The following is a 19,913-nucleotide window of genomic DNA, read 5'->3' as shown; positions in this document are numbered from 1 at the left end:
ATCAGCAGAGAGCCCAACCACTGGGAAACGCCCAATTCTGTTCAAGCGAGACCCCAGCTTTCCCTGCCTACAGGCCCTGGATGAGAATGGCCTCTCACCAGAGATTTCTAACAGCAACACTACCGATCCTCAGACGCGGTCCGCTGATGTGCAGCCCACCAGCCTGAAGGAGAATAGGACCATGTTGTTTATGGTGGGTGAAAAGGCGTGCGCGCGCGCGCGCACACACACACACACACAACACACACACACACACACACACACACACACACACACACACACACACACACACAAATTGAAGGCGTGTTCTGAGTTCTCTTTTGGATGCTTCAAACATCTGTATTTGTTCTCTATTAAGGACTTGTAAGCATAATTTTTATTATTATAATGTTACTTATATAAATATTGCATGACAGTGTAATTAGAGGTCAACACGGTGGCGTAGTGGTTGTAAGTAAATGAAGGGCATTATCCTCCATTCTTTTTTTCACTGAGATGCTGTTGTTGATGACACACTCAAACAAGGTGCCACCATGTGACCACATCAGTAATTTCCAGTATTTGTTCCTGTAACTAGCGAGTGTATCTAGCAATACATGCTTGACTCATTTTGTTGAATTTGGGTCACTCATCGCCAGCTGCTAGTATCTCCCCTTCAGCCTGGTTATACTTGATCGTGTGCTTTTTGCTTCAAGTGGTGGAACAAGTTTGTTTCCACCTGTAGCAGGAACAGATTTCTTGCATATTTTGCAAAGTATTGCTCTTTGTTCAAGATTGTTGAAGAAGTTCCCCTTGTTAGGTGCTAAACTGCCATTGAAGGCTTGCACACAAACCATTATATGACACTTTTATGTCAAGTAAAAATTTATAACGGTATTACCATGAATGATATGGCACAGTCCTAATAGTTGGCATGTTTTCCATGTGCTTGATGGGGCTTGCTTGGGTGCTTTTTGCCTTCCTTCCACAGTTCGAATGCATGCTTGTTGGGTTAACTAGTGATTCTCAATTCACTGTAGGTCTGAATGTGAGCATGAATGGTTGTCTGTCCCTCTGTGTCGGAGCTTTGATAGACTGGCGACATATTCAGGGCGCTACCCTCTTATCACTGTATGTTGACTGAAATGGTCTCCAGATGCATAGTGTTGATTGTGAGAACAATTAAGACATTTCTGGCTTTCTGAACAGATTTAAATACCAGACTACAGATTCAACGTTGAGTTAAAAAAACAAAAACAAAACATGGTCCCATTATCTTTGTTGAATTTATCACCCATAATGCATACCATTTTAAATTAATGTACCAAAATTGATTGAATCCACAGGAAGTTTGATTGTAAAATTTTTTCCAAAGAACATTCATACTCATAAGAATACAAAGTATGTTAGTAGTGCAATAAATTGCTGTTCAAGATTAAAAAATAAAGCCCCTTATCCAGTTGCTCAAGGCCAAAAAGGCAGAGAAGAAAACAAGTATAAAGACAAAAATATAATGACTCCGCAATAACAAATGCTGACTGCTGCTCAAAATGAGTCTCCCTAATTGACATTTTCATGACCTCAGTGGTCTCTTGCCAACAGGAATTTCCCTGTTTGTTTTACAGACAGGAAATAGTCACAGGTCAGTGTCCTGCTCTGCTCAGCAGATACAGACACATTATTAACACTAACTATACATCCTGTTACTGCCAGAGTAGCCTCATCCCAGTGCGATCATCGCCTCTCTTTTGCTTCAGTTATAGAGACACAGATCAAATATCTTCATTCCTCTCAAAAGGCTCTAATTATGTTATTAATATTTGATACAGAAAGGCATATTGAAAGGGACGCTGCAGGGAGGGGAATAGCTGTGTTCAGAGAATTTCAAAACTGATAATGGTCGGGGTCGTGGTAGATGTAAATAAAGGCCGTTGTCTACATATACAGGGAGTGCAGAATTATTAGGCAAATGAGTATTTTGTCCACATCATCCTCTTCATGCATGTTGTCTTACTCCAAGCTGTATAGGCTCGAAAGCCTACTACCAATTAAGCATATTAGGTGATGTGCATCTCTGTAATGAGAAGGGGTGTGGTCTAATGATATCAACACCCTATATCAGGTGTGCATAATTATTAGGCAACTTCCTTTCCTTTGGCAAAATGGGTCAAAAGAAGGACTTGACAGGCTCAGAAAAGTCAAAAATAGTGAGATATCTTGCAGAGGGATGCAGCAGTCTCAAAATTGCAAAGCTTCTGAAGCGTGATCATCGAACAATCAAGCGTTTCATTCAAAATAGTCAACAGGGTCGCAAGAAGCGTGTGGAAAAACCAAGGCGCAAAATAACTGCCCATGAACTGAGAAAAGTCAAGCGTGCAGCTGCCAAGATGCCACTTGCCACCAGTTTGGCCATATTTCAGAGCTGCAACATCACTGGAGTGCCCAAAAGCACAAGGTGTGCAATACTCAGAGACATGGCCAAGGTAAGAAAGGCTGAAAGACGACCACCACTGAACAAGACACACAAGCTGAAACGTCAAGACTGGGCCAAGAAATATCTCAAGACTGGTTTTTCTAAGGTTTTATGGACTGATGAAATGAGAGTGAGTCTTGATGGGCCAGATGGATGGGCCCGTGGCTGGATTGGTAAAGGGCAGAGAGCTCCAGTCCGACTCAGACGCCAGCAAGGTGGAGGTGGAGTACTGGTTTGGGTGGTATTAGGGCTGAACGATTATGGAAAATAATCTAATTGCGATTTTTTGCCCCAATATTGCGATTGCGATGCGATATGCGATTATTTTTTAAGGTCTTTGTCTTCTGTATTATTAAACAAAGACAAGCAATACATCATATAGTATGGCCAATACTATATTACATTAATTTTAAACTGTTCTTTCCTGGAAGACAGACCTCTGTTATGATGACATGAGGTGATGCATGAATTGATGACTGACATTTTTATTTAACTTCTTCAATCACAACAGTATATTTGAACATACACAATAGTTTATTTTTAGCTTACAAACATCTGAGCATAAAGTGCTGACAAGGAACCCTGGTGTAAACATTAAAATGAAAGTCAGTACAATGTGCAGATTGCAGAAATATACATAAAAAAAATCAGTGGCTTTACCACACTCAGTTTTTCGACATCTGTGAACTACTAGACAGTCATTCAATTAAAAAATAATATTAAATAAATAAAACTAATAAATAAAAAATACACACATCTTACTGATCTCTGCAGTCAGTAACATTACACATAAAGTGCAAACATAATAGCAATTGTATAAACACACACACAAACACGCCTTTAAAATTTAAAGGCGTGAAATTGGACGGTCTAGCGGCTAGTTCTGATTAGCGTCACCGCTGTCTCGGTGGAGTTTAATAAACTCGGCCGTCTGCTTCTTGCTATCTAAAATATAACCAGACACTGGTGTAAATTCTCGACTGTCTCATACTTCTGTTTAATAAGTTTTCTGTTTGACGTTTAGTCAGCTGTGTGAAAACCAAGGAGGAACCCACCCGGGGGATTAATAAAGTTTTATTTTATCTAATCTAATAACTTTAATCTCAGCCAAACCGATTTACTCACGAACAAACAAAACACTGAAAAAAGCCCAACAATAACATTTTTAGGTTGTCTAAGTGACTTATATATTACGTTTAACCCGAGCAGCGAAACTCCGCGGTGATCTGAAAATGATGTGCCGGGAGTTGTGCCGTTCTCGGCCGCATCAGTAACCCTCGAGCTTCCGGCTAGCTGTCGAGCTAGCCGGAGGGTAGCAGACGCCTCTGAAAACGTCGAAGCACTTTTGCAAATATGGGATATCTTGATAAACCGAGCAGATATTTGATGTTTACACAGCTACTTTCTCGCCTGAAAATATGTTAAAAGTTTATTTTGTGACCCAGAAAGATTAGTATGAGTAATTTTAAAACTTAGTAGCGGCCGCCATTGCTGGAAACTGGAGTTTGGCTGGGCCGCGCTATGAATTCTGGGATATGGTAGTAATTTGGACAGCCTTCGGCGCGTCGCTGTGACGTAATCGGTCTACAAATGCGGCCTCAGGAGGATGCAGCCCATGAATTTGGACATGTCCAGAGTATAATCGCAGCCTTTGCGGTTAGAAAATTGCAGAGCTCCAGTCCGACTCAGACGCCAGCAAGGTGGAGGTGGAGTACTGGTTTGGGCTGGTATCATCAAAGATGAGCTTGTGGGGCCTTTTCGGGTTGAGGATGGAGTCAAGCTCAACTCCCAGTCCTACTGCCAGTTTCTGGAAGACACCTTCTTCAAGCAGTGGTACAGGAAGAAGTCTGCATCCTTCAAGAAAAACATGATTTTCATGCAGGACAATGCTCCATCACACGCGTCCAAGTACTCCACAGCGTGGCTGGCAAGAAAGGGTATAAAAGAAGAAAAACTAATGACATGGCCACCTTGTTCACCTGATCTGAACCCCATTGAGAACCTGTGGTCCATCATCAAATGTGAGATTTACAAGGAGGGAAAACAGTACACCTCTCTGAACAGTGTCTGGGAGGCTGTGGTTGCTGCTGCACGCAATGTTGATGGTGAACAGATCAAAACACTGACAGAATCCATGGATGCAGGCTTTTGAGTGTCCTTGCAAAGAAAGGTGGCTATATTGGTCGCTGATTTGTTTTTGTTTTGTTTTTGAATGTCAGAAATGTATATTTGTGAATGTGGAGATGTTATATTGGTTTCACTGGTAAAAATAAATAATTGAAATGGGTATATATTTGTTTTTTGTTAAGTTGCCTAATAATTATGCACAGTAATAGTCACCTGCACACACAGATATCCCCCTAAAATAGCTAAAACTAAAAACAAACTAAAAACTACTTCCAAAAACATTCAGCTTTGATATTAATGAGTTTTTTGGGTTCATTGAGAACATGGTTGTTGTTCAATAATAAAATTATTCCTCAAAAATACAACTTGCCTAATAATTCTGCACTCCCTGTAGGCTCGGGAAAAAATAACAAAAGGACTGTTACATAGGCAGACTGAAGTTTCCCAATAAAAAATGAAATGAAATATCCACTTTCACACTTTATGGCTGTTTCTGTGTTGTTTTATCAAACTTCGTGCATGATTAGCAACGCTGTCCGATGGCGGGTTCAGTCTACATGGTATAAGCCTAATTATGGCCTGATTTGGATGACAGTTTGGGAATGAAAAAGGTCTTTGTGAATGGCAGTCATTCGTTTTATCTCATCTTTGTGTCATACTGGATGAAAAGAAGAAGAAAAAACGACTTTGGTTTCCTTTTCATTCATTTTCTTACTCCTTCCTAATGAAGTCACATACACTGCAAAGGATGGCAGTCATAATTTGTATTGTGTAGTTTGCTGTGTCGCTCTTATTCACAAAAAGAGACATAATTCTTTAACTCACTAATCAGATATAGAATTAAATATAACACATATTAACATATGTGTTATATTTAATTCTATATGCATTCATATTTATTTCTTTTTCTGTGTTATCTTATTGTACTTCATGTTGTAAGTTTATATATATTTATTGTCAGGCCTGTATTGTTGTATAGTATGATGGTGTGTTATTTTTCTTATTTTTTTGTTTTTGTCTGACCTACCAAGGACTACAGATGAATAGTAGGCTTTTGGCTAAGTCTGACATTTCTATTGATATGTTCATAATTATTCACTACCCCTTTTAAATAATGTGCAACAGACAAAAAATGTTGTGTAGTATTTAATCCAGTAAGCAGAGTGATTTGCGACCTCTAATAAAAGCCTGTGAAAACACAGGCATTCTGTTTCCTTCTGCATTTAACTAAATGTAGGCCCTGGACACTATTTAAGGAAACACTGTATATAACTTCTGTTAAGTAGTTCTGTCAGTAAGATTTATAACTGTAGTCACTGCCACACCACAGTTGTCACACACTACAGAAAGAAAGCTAATAAGGTCATAAACACACATGCATTAACTGTATTTTCTTTGTGTTTCTTTGTGTTTTAGGTGGGCAGGTCTCAGATCTTCTTGGTTAGTCCAGACACTAAGAAAGTTGCAATAGAGAAGAGCTTCAAAGAAATTTCTTTCTGCTCACAGGTATGATCGCTACAGTCCTACTACTATTCAAGCGTGACTATGATTATGATTTTTTTTTTTTTTAAACCCACTGTTTGTCTGTTTCCAGGGTATTCGTCATGTGGATCACTTCGGCTTCATTTGCAGGGAGACCGTGGAAGGGGGAAACTGCCACTTCGTGTGTTATGTCTTCCAGTGTACAGATGAATCACTGGTGAGACATGAAGTTGATAAGGATTCTTGCTTGTGTCCAGACACAGTTCATTCAATATTCCCATGTAACAGACTCCAAATAACTGAGTCACAGTTAAGAATTTGGACACTAGCGCAGTGTCATTTTGTGTTATTATCGCCAGCTGTTGAGTTTTTACAACAGAAGTGGTGCAGCTACATTTTTTTTCAATTTTGAATGTGTGCTGAAAAGGAGAATTTTACCCATTGATTTTTTTTTAATATCAGTCCCTCCCACTCAGTGTTTGGATTTGCTCAGCCTACTTCATTTAAGAGTCAATAAGTTTGCTTTGGATTTAAAATGAAATGCCAGAAGGCAGGAGGGTGAAATTTCTCACAAGTGTTTTCTTTTTTTCTGTCACTTCAGATTAAATATATCTGTAAATCATAGGACCTATGACTCAGTGCATCTGGGCTCCACTGACTCATAGTGTGCCAAGTACTCAATTTTGGTTTGGAAAAAAAAGCTACTGTATGATAGCTAGCTCTGCGCTGTGAGTATACTGTATTTCTTGAAAGAATCAGACACTTGTTCTGTTAAACATCAGCTGCCAGAGTTCATTTTAACAGGTTGTAAAATGAACATTACATAATGTCTGTTCCCATATGGAGCTGGAGTTTTGATTCCAGATGTGCAGTGGCTCTGCTTTCCTGTTTGCAGAGCTAGATTTCCCTTTAGTGTTGTTAAAGACCTTGTACACTCAAAGGGAGATGTTCTGGTGTTGGGGATAGAAAAGGAGCAAATCAGATGCTCTCCGGGGATTTGGCTATAAAAATTAAACAAACTGAACAAAGCTGGTTTCAAAAACTAAGAATTTAGGAGTTAACACTTATTATGAAGCATTTATTGCTCTTACAATAACAGTGTAGGGGAAAAGACATACATCCTAATATTTATTTGGTATTTGCCTAAAAACACTGAAGCTTGTAAAGGGCAATAAATAATTTTATTTCACTCTTCTAAGGTGGACGAGATCATGCTGACTTTGAAGCAAGCGTTCTCTGTGGCCGCCCTGCAGCAAAATGCAAAGACTCAGAGCCAGCAGTGTGACAGCTGCCCGATGCAGCAGCTCCACAGGCTTTGTGAGAGCATAGAAGGTAAGAAGGTGTCCTTAAAGCTATAAGTGGTGTCTCTATGTTGTAGATGTGTACAACTCTTTACATTTAGGCTTTTAGGACTGTCTAAGCTGCTGTATAACAAATCTCTAGTGAGACTAGGCTTGCTTGTAGTGTGTTTATATTCTGTATTTTCTTTATTTTCAGGTCTACACCCATCTAAAACTAAACTGGAGCTTCAAAAACATTTGGCCACTTTGGACAATGATGATCAAGCTTCAGTCTTTGAAAACACTATGGTAATGAGCCTGTTGTGCCTGTTGACCTGAAGGGTGCGGTGTAAATTTTTAAATTTCCCTTCAGGTGGTTGTGACATGAAAACTTCCTAGTAAGCAAGGTCATCGAAGTTTATCGTGGATAAATGAATGTGGATTCACAAGTTTTTTTGAGGGGGATTCACAGAGATACATTTTTCTTTCTTCACAGATAATTAAAATTTTTCTGCCACCTCATTTCTCAGTTTTGCCTTTACAATGTTTTTTTCTCTCTTCACCTTGCTTAGCTTTTTGTTTTGTTTTCAGTAATGGGCTTGAGTACTTTTAATGGGGTCTGCTGATGGTATTTATTGGAAGGGCAGGCACGTTAAAGGGAAACTGCCAGAGTAATAATGCAGATACATTGTGCTGTGTGACTTAGCTAACATCTGCTGGTGGTGTAGTAAAACTGCAACCCAACAGAGCTAAGCATGTCTTTATTAGCTCACTGTGCTGTAGGTGTTAATGTACCTCAATTTCACCATTTTTTGGGAACCTGGTGTAAAAATTATTTTCCAAATGTAAACTTCTGCAGATGAGTTCTCCGAAACTTACCAGCTTAAACAGACTTGTGATCAATTTTAAATTTTTCTTTTTTTCCAGTTGAAACGTTTCCATATCTCATAATAATTTTAGCAAAATATTTTATATATATATAAGTAGAATAGAATAGAATAGAATAGAATAGAATAATCCTTTAATTGTCCCACAAGGGGAAATGTGGTTGTATCACCAGCAAAAAAACACACATATACAAAAAGAACAGGACACAGAACAGAAAACAAAAAACACAATTTGTACATATTTCCATCATTTATATATAATAAGTATATATGATATATACAAAAACTCATCAAATATATTGATTAATCTGTCTGTTTGTCCAGAGGGCTCGTCCTAAGAGTGATCAGGAAGAGAATGAGTTGATAATGGCTTCTTTGAGAAATCTGTATGAAGCGAGACAGAAGACCCATCAGCACACAGTGCAGAAGGAGAGCAAACAGGTACCTACTGGACACCCCTATGAAATACATATGCACTTCTGTAGCAGAACGCACTCTTAAGTCCTACATTTCCTCTCTATTGTCATTATTGCTATGAAAGACTGGTCCTCTAAGGTCCTCTTTTTCTGACACACACAAATTGCCGTCATTGCATGCCTCTGAGGACCTCCCTTCCTCTCGCTCACTGTTGCTTTCTGTGTCTTTTCCTGTCTCTATGTGTATGTAGATGTGTGAGGATGTCGCTCCAGCTGTGGAGGCACAGCAGCAGAGTAGCAGCCGGCAGCGACTCGAGGAGTTCAAGAGCCGAGCCAAGCGCTCTCTCACTGAGTCCCTGGAAGGGATCTGGAAGGTAACAGTGCTGTTTCTGTTTTGGTTTGTGTGCAGAAGTATGTTCTGGTATGTGACTATATGCAAATTACATACCTGACCTTTTGGTTTGGTAAGAAGCAAATACAGTTGTTATAATAAATGTCTTTCTCCATGTGTGTGCTTCCCATGTTAATATGTAGGTATATGTAGGTGTTTAAAAAGTGCAAAACAGTGGGTACCTAACAATTCCCACTCCCACACTCCCAAAGAGTGCTACACCGTTGTAGTCATTTAGCTTAGCTTTTCCACATGCAAGAAGTGCTGTTATTTTATATAAATTGAAATAAATCGTGGCTGTACATTGATATTAATTCATAGGTAGGTGTTTGATTTTCAGTTTCAGGCTTTGGATATTTTTTTTTAATTAAATGAGGAACTATAAACTATCAGACTAATTGCTTGCCATCCCTCTCACTTAGATAAAAAGCTCAATAGAACACATGAAGATAAGATAAAAAAAAGCTTAGGACTTGGAGTGAAAACAAGCACAGCAAATATCTACTGACAGAGTGGCTCAGTTTACACATAAAGTGTAGTGAACAGTTCGGGGCTGAAATAAAGCTGAAAGTATAGATTATGCAAACCTGTATTAATATATTTTCATTATTTTATTCATTGTTTTTGCAGTGTAACAGGAAAAAAAGCAGCCCGTTAGGATGAGAGAGTTCATATTTATAATATTTATTTTTAGCAGTTTTTAGTCTTTACATATAGAGTAAAGCACTGAGAAATTGGTTGGGAAGGTTGTGTGTCTTGGTTTGTGATCTTTGCTCACAGGTAAAAACCATGTGTTTAACACACGTGTGTTTGTTAATGGCAGGGAAGCAGCAAGGCCAGAGCTCAAAGGGAGAACAGCGAGGGAAGTGAGAGCAGCTCATCTATTTGTACTGTCAACAGCAGCCAAGATCAGCCCTGTTTAGATGATCCTTTGCCTGCTCATCAGCGATCAACCAGCCCTCTCAGGTAAACGCTCCTATATGCAAAGGCTACCTCATATCTCGGGTTACTCAGTGCTTTAAAGGTGAGAACTTGTTCAAGTCAATATGGGGTGCTGTGTGTACATTAATGAGGAAAAAATGAACTTAAATGATTTTAGCAAAAGGCTGCAATAAAACAAAGATGTAAGGCGGTCTGAATACTTTCTGTACCCACTGTATACTCTCTGCTCAGCGGTACATTGGATTAAGTTTAAAATCACATTAAGCTTTCTCTCACTATGTGGTGCATATCATAAACTTAGACTTGTGTAGAAATTATTGCATTCATGAATTTTTATTCCTTTCCTTTTTATTATCTTCAGGTGTCACAACTCAACAGGAGACCTGAAGCACATTGACACTTCTCTGCCGCTGTCACACTCTTCCTCCTCTTTATCCGGGGATGCTCAGCCACAGGGCTTCCGCCGCCGGGCCAGCACTTTCAGCCACCCTACCACCCCCTCCTCAGCCGAATACTCACCGGAGCACATACTAATTCACCCACCACAGGACCACACTGCAGCTACCAAGCACAAGCTTGTGCGACACTACTCCGTCAGCACGGACACTCCCCACCAGAGCAAGTGAGTAGAGCATGTGAGTGTTTCTGTGTGTGTGTGTTTACAGATAGACTAGTAGAAATTTTATTTGGATAGTATTTGTTAAATTTTACTTTGTGCTTTCATACAGTTGACTGTAATAATAAGGCAACTTAATGAATATTATAAGATATCAAAACATAATGGAACATATAAAAGAGAAATAGTGCCACTTATTAATAACAGACAAATACAGTATGATTATTTGTGTCTTCAAGATGCGTACAATGTCATGTGTGTAAAGGAACTCGCTGCTATGAGAAATTTAGAAAAGGATTGGTTTTAGTATTTTATTTAATTTATATATTTTTTATAGCTTAAAAAGTTGATGGTTATAGTGATGGTATTTTTACCTTGTGGTCTAACACCCTGTATCGGTTTACCTCAGTTCCCAGAATAAGGGTTGCAAAGCCAGTTTGGAGAGTACGCATCGCTTTGTCACTTTGAGAAAAAGATAATGAAACTATGGTATTTGCAAGTAGTAATGAAGCTGTGTGTGTGTTGTCGTTTAATACTGTGGTTCATCAAGTCTATGACAATGAGGAGCAAGCAGTATCATCTTTTTCCAAACGTGTTAAGAGGATTTTTGTCATGTTTGAGTTTTCAGTGACACCAGCATATTTGTGTCAAAAGAAAGTGAAACTTGTACGTGGATTACTGCATCATTCCTCTCCCTGGATGTTGGCTTTACTTGCGCTCTATCTCAGCCTTCTGCAAACCTTTTTCTCTGTTTTTTTTTTTTTTTTTTTTTTTTTTATCTACATGTTTCTAACATTTTGCAGAGTTTGGTAAAAACATGTTCTAAATGATTGATATCAAATGCAAAATGGGTTGATCAAACTCATTTTACTCATATAGACCATATAGAGATAAAAACACAATATTCTGTAGTTTCATGCTTGACAAAAATCTTGTTTATATGATGCATATGCACTTATAGTCACATGTTTTTCTCCTAACTCTATACCGGTTACTCTGAAACTCTCCTTCTGTTTAAATACATTTGTCATTGCCCATTATATTCTTTACTTCCTCTCATTCTCTCTGCACTCGCACTGACTCTCAGACACGTCCCATGCAACTCTGCTCTTCCTCCTGCCCTTCCTTGTCCTTCGTCCCACTCTTCTCTCCTCCTTCATCCTCCTTCCTCACCTTCTTCTGGAGCCCGGCTCAGTAAAAGAAGGTGAGAATCTGTTTTTTTAGTTTAACTAATGTTTTTCTTTGTGTTTTTAAATGCTCTCGTACTAACTTTTCATACCTTCCTGTAGTCTTGTGTTCTGTATTTTTCTGTAGTTCGCCATTCAGACAGAGACATGCTAAATCCATCCCTCATTTATAATCGCTGGGCTGTGTTCAGCTTTTTCCACCTCAGCAGAAAATGTCATCATGCTTTTGGTGATATCGCTGGAATTACGTCTGCATGTCTCTGTTAGGATGCGATTCCACGATTGTTCTTTCATTTGTTTTTGCCTTCTGTTTATCGCCACCTGCATCTCAGTCCTCTGGGTGGTCTCCGTGCTCGTCTCCACTCTTCCTCATCTGTCCCTAATTTTCTGAAATTTCCATTTCTGGCCACTGTCCGAGAGAATGATTGTCCTGACCCAAAGAACAGGTACACACACACTCGTACCAAAAGTCAGTGTAAATGTCTGTTAGTAATAGCAAAGTCATAATCTGTACTTCTGGTTTCATACAGTCTTTGAAGTGGTTTTGATATGTGTACATGCACATGCATGCATACATGTATGTGTAAAAAGTAAGTTCTATCTATCTATTGACTGTTTATCAGGGCACATCTGTAACTACATCTCTGTATTTGGGTGTTTGTGCTGTCAGTGATGTAGTGGCGCTTTCCACACCAAGTGCAGCTGGTGGGGTCGGGGAAAGCCCTCAGCGCAGCCGCCGCCACTCGTGGAGGCAGCAGATCTTCTTGCGGGTCGCTACTCCTCAGAAAGGCACAGACTCCATCGGTAAGGGACACCCACACACACTTAAAACTTTTGAAATCATGGTTAAAGACATAATTCACTTCATGCTGGACCCCTCATTGTTCTTGAGACTGTAGATAACCCCAACATGCTGTGTTGTCATCATGCTCTAAAAAGCAATTCTTGTGTGAAATTAGTTGTATTCCTGTTTATCTTTGGTATATTAGTCTGTCTAATGGCTAATGTAAATTTTAACTTTGGATCCACTTCTAAGCTGAGAACAGAAAAGCTGACAGCGGCTTGCAAAGCTGAAAGTGAAAACACACTCCATAAAGAGTGTGTGTACATGCTTTGCTTTGCTAAAGCCCAGGTTTCTTAAGCATGACAAATTAGCATGAGGCTAACAAATGCGCTGATGGAGTAGAAAATTATGTGGGTGATCAACTAACAGTATGCTGATGTATATAAACATGACACAGCCACTTCATGTAATGACCAATGCATTCTAGCAATTGCAAATTACCAGGCTGAAAATGAGCAGAACTGATGAGGGAGTGAGTAATGTCTTTACAAAAAGTACTTTTTTTTTCTGCTGTAAATGAAATTGCTGGAGAGGGGTACAAGTGTGTGTTACTAGAGCAAGACTTTTAGCACACTAAAAGTCAAACTTTGTGTGTGTGCACACTGCTGAGTAAAGATAAAGGACAAAGTTTTGTGTAGAAATGACAAAACATATGACAAAAAAAACCAGGGTCAAAGCTTTGGCTTAACATTCTCTGTTCCCTGTTTGCACTCGCATTCTTAACCTCTCCACCTGCCATTTCAGATACACAAACATTCATAGGAGAAACTGTCACAGGAACATGAACATTTGTAGATAAATTGTTTCCTATTAAACCTGACTCAATTGAAGTACCTTGCTTACTGCATACCTTAGTAAATCACATGTTATTCAGTTTAATACTCCTCTAAAGTTTTTGCGAGTCTAAACAGGAAGCTCATATGCAAAACTGAAACTGCGCTGCTTCAGTAAGCTGTTACTACACTGTTATTAAATCTGCTCCTGCGGTGCAGACACAAAGCATTTCCACTGTGTGTCACTCTTTCATTTAGTTTTATGCTAAGAACTCTCAGAAGAGTTGAAGGCAGAGATTCATAACTTAAACGTAACTCCCTATCTGTTTATCATAACAGTTTTAATTTCTCATCTCCTCCATTTTGGGGAAGCAGTATACTTTTTATTACTTCTTTATTATTATTATTATTTTTTAACCTACGGAAGTCATGCATTAAACATATATTTATATTATATTTAGTTAATCACAGTTATATTTGTTGTTATGTAGGGCTGTAATGAATTGATTATACTAACAGTTGTTGGCAAAGCCCCAGACCTTTGATATCATCAGTAAATTGATCAGTAAACTGAGCAAATAGTACCCAGAAACCTCTTTCTTGATGTTGAAGTGATACTTTCTAAAATGTAAGGTGAAACTAAGAATTTGTGATATATTCATGTACTTTTTATTTGTTTTGGTTTTGGTTTTTTTACAAATCCAGTATTGGCACTAGATCAGTGGTCCCCAACCTTTTTTTTTGCGCCACAGACACAGACTGGTTTTTGTCTGACAATATTTTCAAGGACCGGCCTTTAAGGTGTCAACCGGTATCAAAAAAAGACGATTCATTCATAACACAAGGGAACAGACCCAGGAAACCGAGTCAACGATAAAAACGATAAAAAAAGAATTCAAAAACAAACAAACCGCTAAAACCGATAAAAACTCTGAAAACCATAAATTTCATACCCAAGCCTCAACGGTACTAAATGACTCACGGACAGGTACCAGTCTGTGGCCTGGGGATTGGGGACAGCTGCACTAGATGATTATTCTGGTGGAGTGTTAATTTTGTGTTACTGCAGTATAAATTTCTTCACTAATGCTGCTGGTTGATTATTTGAATGCTTGAAAATGAAGATTTGCCTAAAAGCTTGAAAACCTTGAGCAAACAGTTGTAATTGTTGCCTGGGAAATGACAGCTCTTGTCAAATACCGTCAAGGTATGATGGTTACAAGTAGAAAACTGTATAACTTTGGGTAGTGAACAGTTACTTTGACTTCAGATAACTTTGAAATATCAATCACAACATATGTTGACATAAAAATGCCTGTATTTCAGCTTGTGGACATGTCTTAATCATGCTAGTGCTTGCAAGTCTTTGGATTCTGTGTCATAATTATATGTACAGTGCACTCAGGACAGAAGAAGTGTTGACAGTTGAGATAGTTGAGCTTCTCACACTGTAATGCCAGTAAGCACCGAGCAGGAAAGAAGCATGATCCATGTGAGCTGATATAAAACCGTTTTCTCACACAGTGCATTTTATTTACAAAAAGAAGTGTTTTCTGTACTTTGTTATGTCAGTGTTTATTTTGTGTTATTGGAAGACTTGGACTAACAGGGTGTACACTGTTTCTTTCAGTAACATGCATGCATGCATTATTATGATTTTATTTTGTTTTTATGTCCACTGACTCCTTGATTCATCAGCTAATTGCTAAATTGCTGCTTTTCAAAAACTCATTGAGAATAACTAGTTTCCACTAGCGGTGTCCTACACTCCCATGTTGTTTGGACATGTATGTGCAGCACATAATGTGTTGTTAACTAGAATGCCTGTTGGTTGTTTTGTCTAGATAAATTATTAAAATGTTAACTAAGAGGCCCTCAAGATCTAACCACTGGGGGGTGCCAAAGATCACATTTCCCAATGTTACGCTTTGTGGCTTTAACGGCACATTACAGCTACAAAGATTTCCATACAGTTAAATAATACCTCCCTGGTGCACCTTCAGCAATATTTAAATCCTCACAAAGGTGGTATTCTTCTCAGGAGTAAGTAAGATTATGTAGTTTTCCTATTATTATGTTGACTCATGCACACGCCCAACTGGAGTCTGTTGGGTGGATATTGTATTTCATAAAATCAGATTGGTATGTTGGACTAATGTGGTTGTTTTCTTCACTTTAACACTGAATGTGCAGAGACTGGTGAAGTCTGTCTTTCTGCATGAATTTGCCCTGTAATTGAAGCATGTTAAATGTTTCAGTTAATGAAATGTGCAGCCAAAGTTTACTTTGACGCTCAACTGCAAGCAAGTGAAGGGAAAAACAGGGCTTTTTTTTTTTTTTTTAACAAGTCAATGTGATGGGCTTTGTGCTGGCTGAATGCAGTGCTAAACTTGTTGGGTGTGTATTTATGTGTGTGCGTAGATGCATGAGGTCATGGGCGTGGTGTGTGTGTGTTTTGCTGGAAGTGGCAGTGTGTCTCAAGGTCATGTTGACAGTCCATACATAGACAGCGCCAGAGGAAAGCGCCAGCCTTGTTGACCCACTTTGCATGGTGTGTGTGTGTGTGCGCACACTGCAACCTGGTTCTGACCAGGTTGTTTGCACAGGGAGTGGTTGTGCACTGTTGTCAGAGTGTGTGTGTGTGTGTGTGTGTGTGTGTGTGTGTGTGTGTGTGTGTGTGTGTGTGTGTGTGTGTGTGTGTGTTGTGTGTGTGTGTGTGTGTGTGTTTTCATGTTATTATGAGGAATATGCAGTACCATAGTGTTAGTTGGGGTAAGTAGGTGGGGAATTAATGTCATCAAGTATTGCAATTTGAAAGTTTGACATTTTTTCACCTAAAGACAAATTGTCACCAGTCTTCTGCTGAAACTGCAGCAGTTGTCTCTCTCTAGTAAGAAACATGAATCTGTTAAGAGAGTTGTGCGCGTGCGTGTGTGTGTGTGTCTTAGTGTCTTTCTGTGTGTGTCAGCCATGAGTTTGCTTTGTCTTCACCTCTTTTATAACTGAAGAGCCATAAATTTGTGTGGTGACTCGGCTGGTTTCAGCATGTCTTAGAAACAGATGATCACTCCACAAATATAAGACTCGTTTTACACAAAGCCCGCCATTGTGATGTGCGTGAGTGTTTTTTGTAGTATTGAAAGGATGACCTTTACATATTTATTTATTTTTTTTCCTCAGAAGAGTCTTTGACAAGATAAGCATCAGATTTACATACCTAAGTTAGGCTAAGGTATGTGTGTACGTGTGTATTTTAGTGATCAGGATCAATCGTGATATTCCCGCGAACTGAAAGAGAAGTGCGATCTGGATAGTTGGTATGTCGTTCCTCTAAACAACACAGGGTATTTTGAGGTTTGGGATCCACCCTGTACTTTGAGGTGGAGTCACACAAACGCTTTTTTTTTTTTTTTTTACTGTCTGTGTGTTGCACCCAACTGTGTCAAATATATCTATGTTTAGCATTTTCTTGTTGTTTTGCATGAGTGTCTGTGACATTCACCAAAAGAGAGAGAAAGAAGAGAGAGAAAGAAGAGAGAGAAAGAAGAGAGAGAGAGGGGTCTGGAAGGCTACTTGAATTTTTTAGAGATGATGATTTTGTTCCTTTTTATACCAACACGTTTGAAAGTAAGAGAAGTTGACACTCGCCTCCGTCAGGTATGAACAAAAGTTTTGTTCATACCTGTAAACAAAGTGAAGTGTTGAACAAATGTAAATGAAGTGTAAATGAAATGTAAATTTCTTGCTTATTGTCATTGCTAATGGTGAAAGAATCACAACACATCTAACACACAAACCCAGAACTGTGGGTCTGAATCTAATCGGAGGGCCTGCAGTTCTTAAACGGCGTGTTATCTGCTAGTCCAGATGAAGGAATGTGAATGTGCTGCTCATAAATGTTTTTATTAATAAGCTTCTAACTCCAGAAGATATTTGTGATTGTTTCATTTTAAATTGAAATGACTTGGAGTGTTTATTGCTTTTTTTTTTGCTCAACAAAACTGTTTTTAAAGATACATTTCTCAATCTAAATTAAGATCTTTTTTTACATTTGCTACAGTAAACATCTTGTGCAACATAATCTAATGTAAACTAATATGATAATCTTTTAAATGTCTTTAAGATGGGTCTGATGCCTGTCAGGTTGTGGCCCAGATCGTGGGTGGAGGATCTGGGGACTCGGCGATGAGACCGGTGCCTGAGGAGAAGACGAAGAGAACCAAAGAGGAGCTGAGGGATCTCTGGAAGAAGGCCATCCTGCAGCAGATTCTCCTGCAGAGGATGGAGAGAGAGAACCAGAAGCTACAAGGTGAGCTAGATGAATAAAGGGATTTTTTTTTTTTTAAAACAGATACACGCAATGAGCCCACACTGACTTTTGAGATTTATTCATATTTACAAGTAACAACTCTTAAAAAATAGCCCTAAACAGAGAAGTTAAAATAAACTTCTCTACAGTGAGACATATAATCAAACTTTGCCATCGCATTTCACAGTGTTGTGGTGTTCAGCCCGTAATCTACACAGCAGCTACTCAAGCATCCTTTTGAGGTGGAGAAAAAACTTCAATGTTTGCCTGAATTTGAGATGTACACATCAAAACGAAATGCACACAAATTAGAAAAGCTGGATGAGCCAAATGGTGCTTTATTGCTGTGAAAAAGTGTTTTATTAGCCCTTAACTCTAAAATTTTTGAGGTGTGTTAAATATTACTGCAGCTCTGTCTGAATTCGCTCTGTCTACATGATAACATGCAGGTACTGTTTGTTTCATGTGGCTCATCGGTAGTCATTGACTACACGATGAGTTGGTTTCTCTGGAAGCTAAAAAGTAGGACGAGTCTTTGTTTAAGACACTGGCAACACGCCTTTCCAAATGTATGCTCTTAAAGCGTTGCAAATTGAGTATACACCTACTTTTCTTTATTTAAAATCACAAACCACAAATGATCAAGTTATATAACACGTTATTGCATGTGTGTGCGCGCGCGCGCCCAAAAGTGCTTCCTGGTAGGCACATGCCAAGTGCACCACCTTTTTCCTGACCCAGTTGGCTCATATCTACACCCATCTAGCCATGTGTCATACCTCTGCCTCTATTTATGAACCATAAATTGACAAGCACATGGTGCTAGATTAACGAATGAAGGTCAATATTGATGTAAGAAAAAGAAAATACAGTTGGGACCACAGCCTCACAATTCTGCCTCACGCAGACACTCTGATCGCACTACACAAACACACACCAATCCAAACATTGCCAGCGTGTGGCGGCTTTCTTGGCGCTCTGTAGATTTATTGTGTTTTAGTCTCCCACAGCGTGCACTCCACCTTTCTGTCCGTTATTTGTCAGGGTGGAGCCCGACTCCGTATCCTCCATTCTATGAGTTTATCTCTCTCGCTGCCGCCTGGTTTGTGGGTCAACTATGAAAACACGCGCGTGCACGTCCATCCATGTGTGCGTATCTTTGTCAGCTCCAGGGTGGGTTATCCTATCCTGTTGTGTTTTATCAAGGGTGGAGTTTTCCGGCGGCAGTGAAAGAGAAAGAAAAGAAAGTAGGAGACAAGGAGAAGGCTAGACAGAGGAAAGAGAAGGAGCGCTAGCTGGGCTCCTGCCAGTGTGCCGCTCCTGAGTGACGAGACACTGCTTGCTCTGAACAGATGATAAGACAGACGGCATGGCCACAGCCTCAGCATCTATTCTTACTATGGGTGTGTCAGCTATCTGCTCCGTCCAAGTTTTTTCCCATTAATCTAGATTATGCCTTCCAGGTCATTCCTCTACATTTCTGATTTATGTCCCATAAAAGGTATTCATACAGCTTTTTTTCAGTTTTTTTCCTTAGACCTTTTATTTTGTGAGTTCAAAGCAGCCCTAAAATTACATTTCTTAGTTTGTTTAATAAAATTGTGCTGCTAGTCTTTTTTTTTTTTTTTTTTTAAATATTCATTCAGCCTTTTTTCCTCTTACACCTTATTTTCCTAGAGTCCTTTGCAGTGCCGGCTGCGATGGGTGGCCTCCTGTCTCTGTCTCTGTCCTCCTGTAATGATGATATCACTCTCCCGAGCGCAGCCAAGCTGCAGCTGGTCACTGGGTGGACACCACATTTGAACGGAAAGGGTGGGGGCGTCCACAGGGGAAGAGGGAGGGGGTGGTGGTGGGACTATACAGACATGGGATTGACTGAGAAGAAAAAAGAGAGAAGACATGGGTTTTGGGCTAAGAGATTTGGGGAGGGAGAGAGGAAGGGTGTTGTCATAGAGAGAGGAACAGATGAGGGGTGCTGGGTGTGCCCTCACCTTCTTTGATCACTGGTGTCAACATGTTGCAACGGAATTCAGTTTGTGTTTTTCTGTTTGGTTTGTAAACTGTACTAACCTGAAAGTCCAGTGGGAGGTTTTCCTTTACATCGAACCAAAAAAGACAAACAAAAAAGTTTCATAAATAAAGGGGATGTTGCAATTATGTACGTCTCCAGTTATTGCTAATTAGAACGTGTGTGTCTCCATGTGAAA

At 39.4% G+C, this 19,913-nt stretch overlaps 1 protein-coding gene across 1 annotated transcript in view; it reads left to right on the top strand.

Moving 5' to 3' along the window:
- Positions 1-19,913, top strand: part of tbc1d1 (TBC1 (tre-2/USP6, BUB2, cdc16) domain family, member 1) — a gene marked incomplete in the record, with an annotated part of 51,522 nt that overhangs the window by 17,866 nt on the left and 13,743 nt on the right. Inside the window, 13 exon segments of the mRNA XM_042223412.1 lie at positions 6-193; positions 5,996-6,085; positions 6,174-6,278; positions 7,261-7,393; positions 7,559-7,650; positions 8,553-8,669; positions 8,896-9,018; positions 9,859-10,001; positions 10,339-10,599; positions 11,681-11,797; positions 12,113-12,226; positions 12,451-12,584; positions 17,521-17,706. Coding sequence (XP_042079346.1) covers positions 6-193; positions 5,996-6,085; positions 6,174-6,278; positions 7,261-7,393; positions 7,559-7,650; positions 8,553-8,669; positions 8,896-9,018; positions 9,859-10,001; positions 10,339-10,599; positions 11,681-11,797; positions 12,113-12,226; positions 12,451-12,584; positions 17,521-17,706 — 1,803 coding nt within the window.

This window comes from Haplochromis burtoni, unplaced genomic scaffold (genome assembly GCF_018398535.1).
Source record: "Haplochromis burtoni strain Fernald_Lab_line unplaced genomic scaffold, NCSU_Asbu1 Contig_110, whole genome shotgun sequence".
Classification (NCBI taxonomy): Eukaryota; Metazoa; Chordata; class Actinopteri; order Cichliformes; family Cichlidae; genus Haplochromis; species Haplochromis burtoni.
The sequence above is the reverse complement of the archived record's forward strand: the minus strand, read 5'-3'. Positions and strand labels throughout refer to the sequence as shown.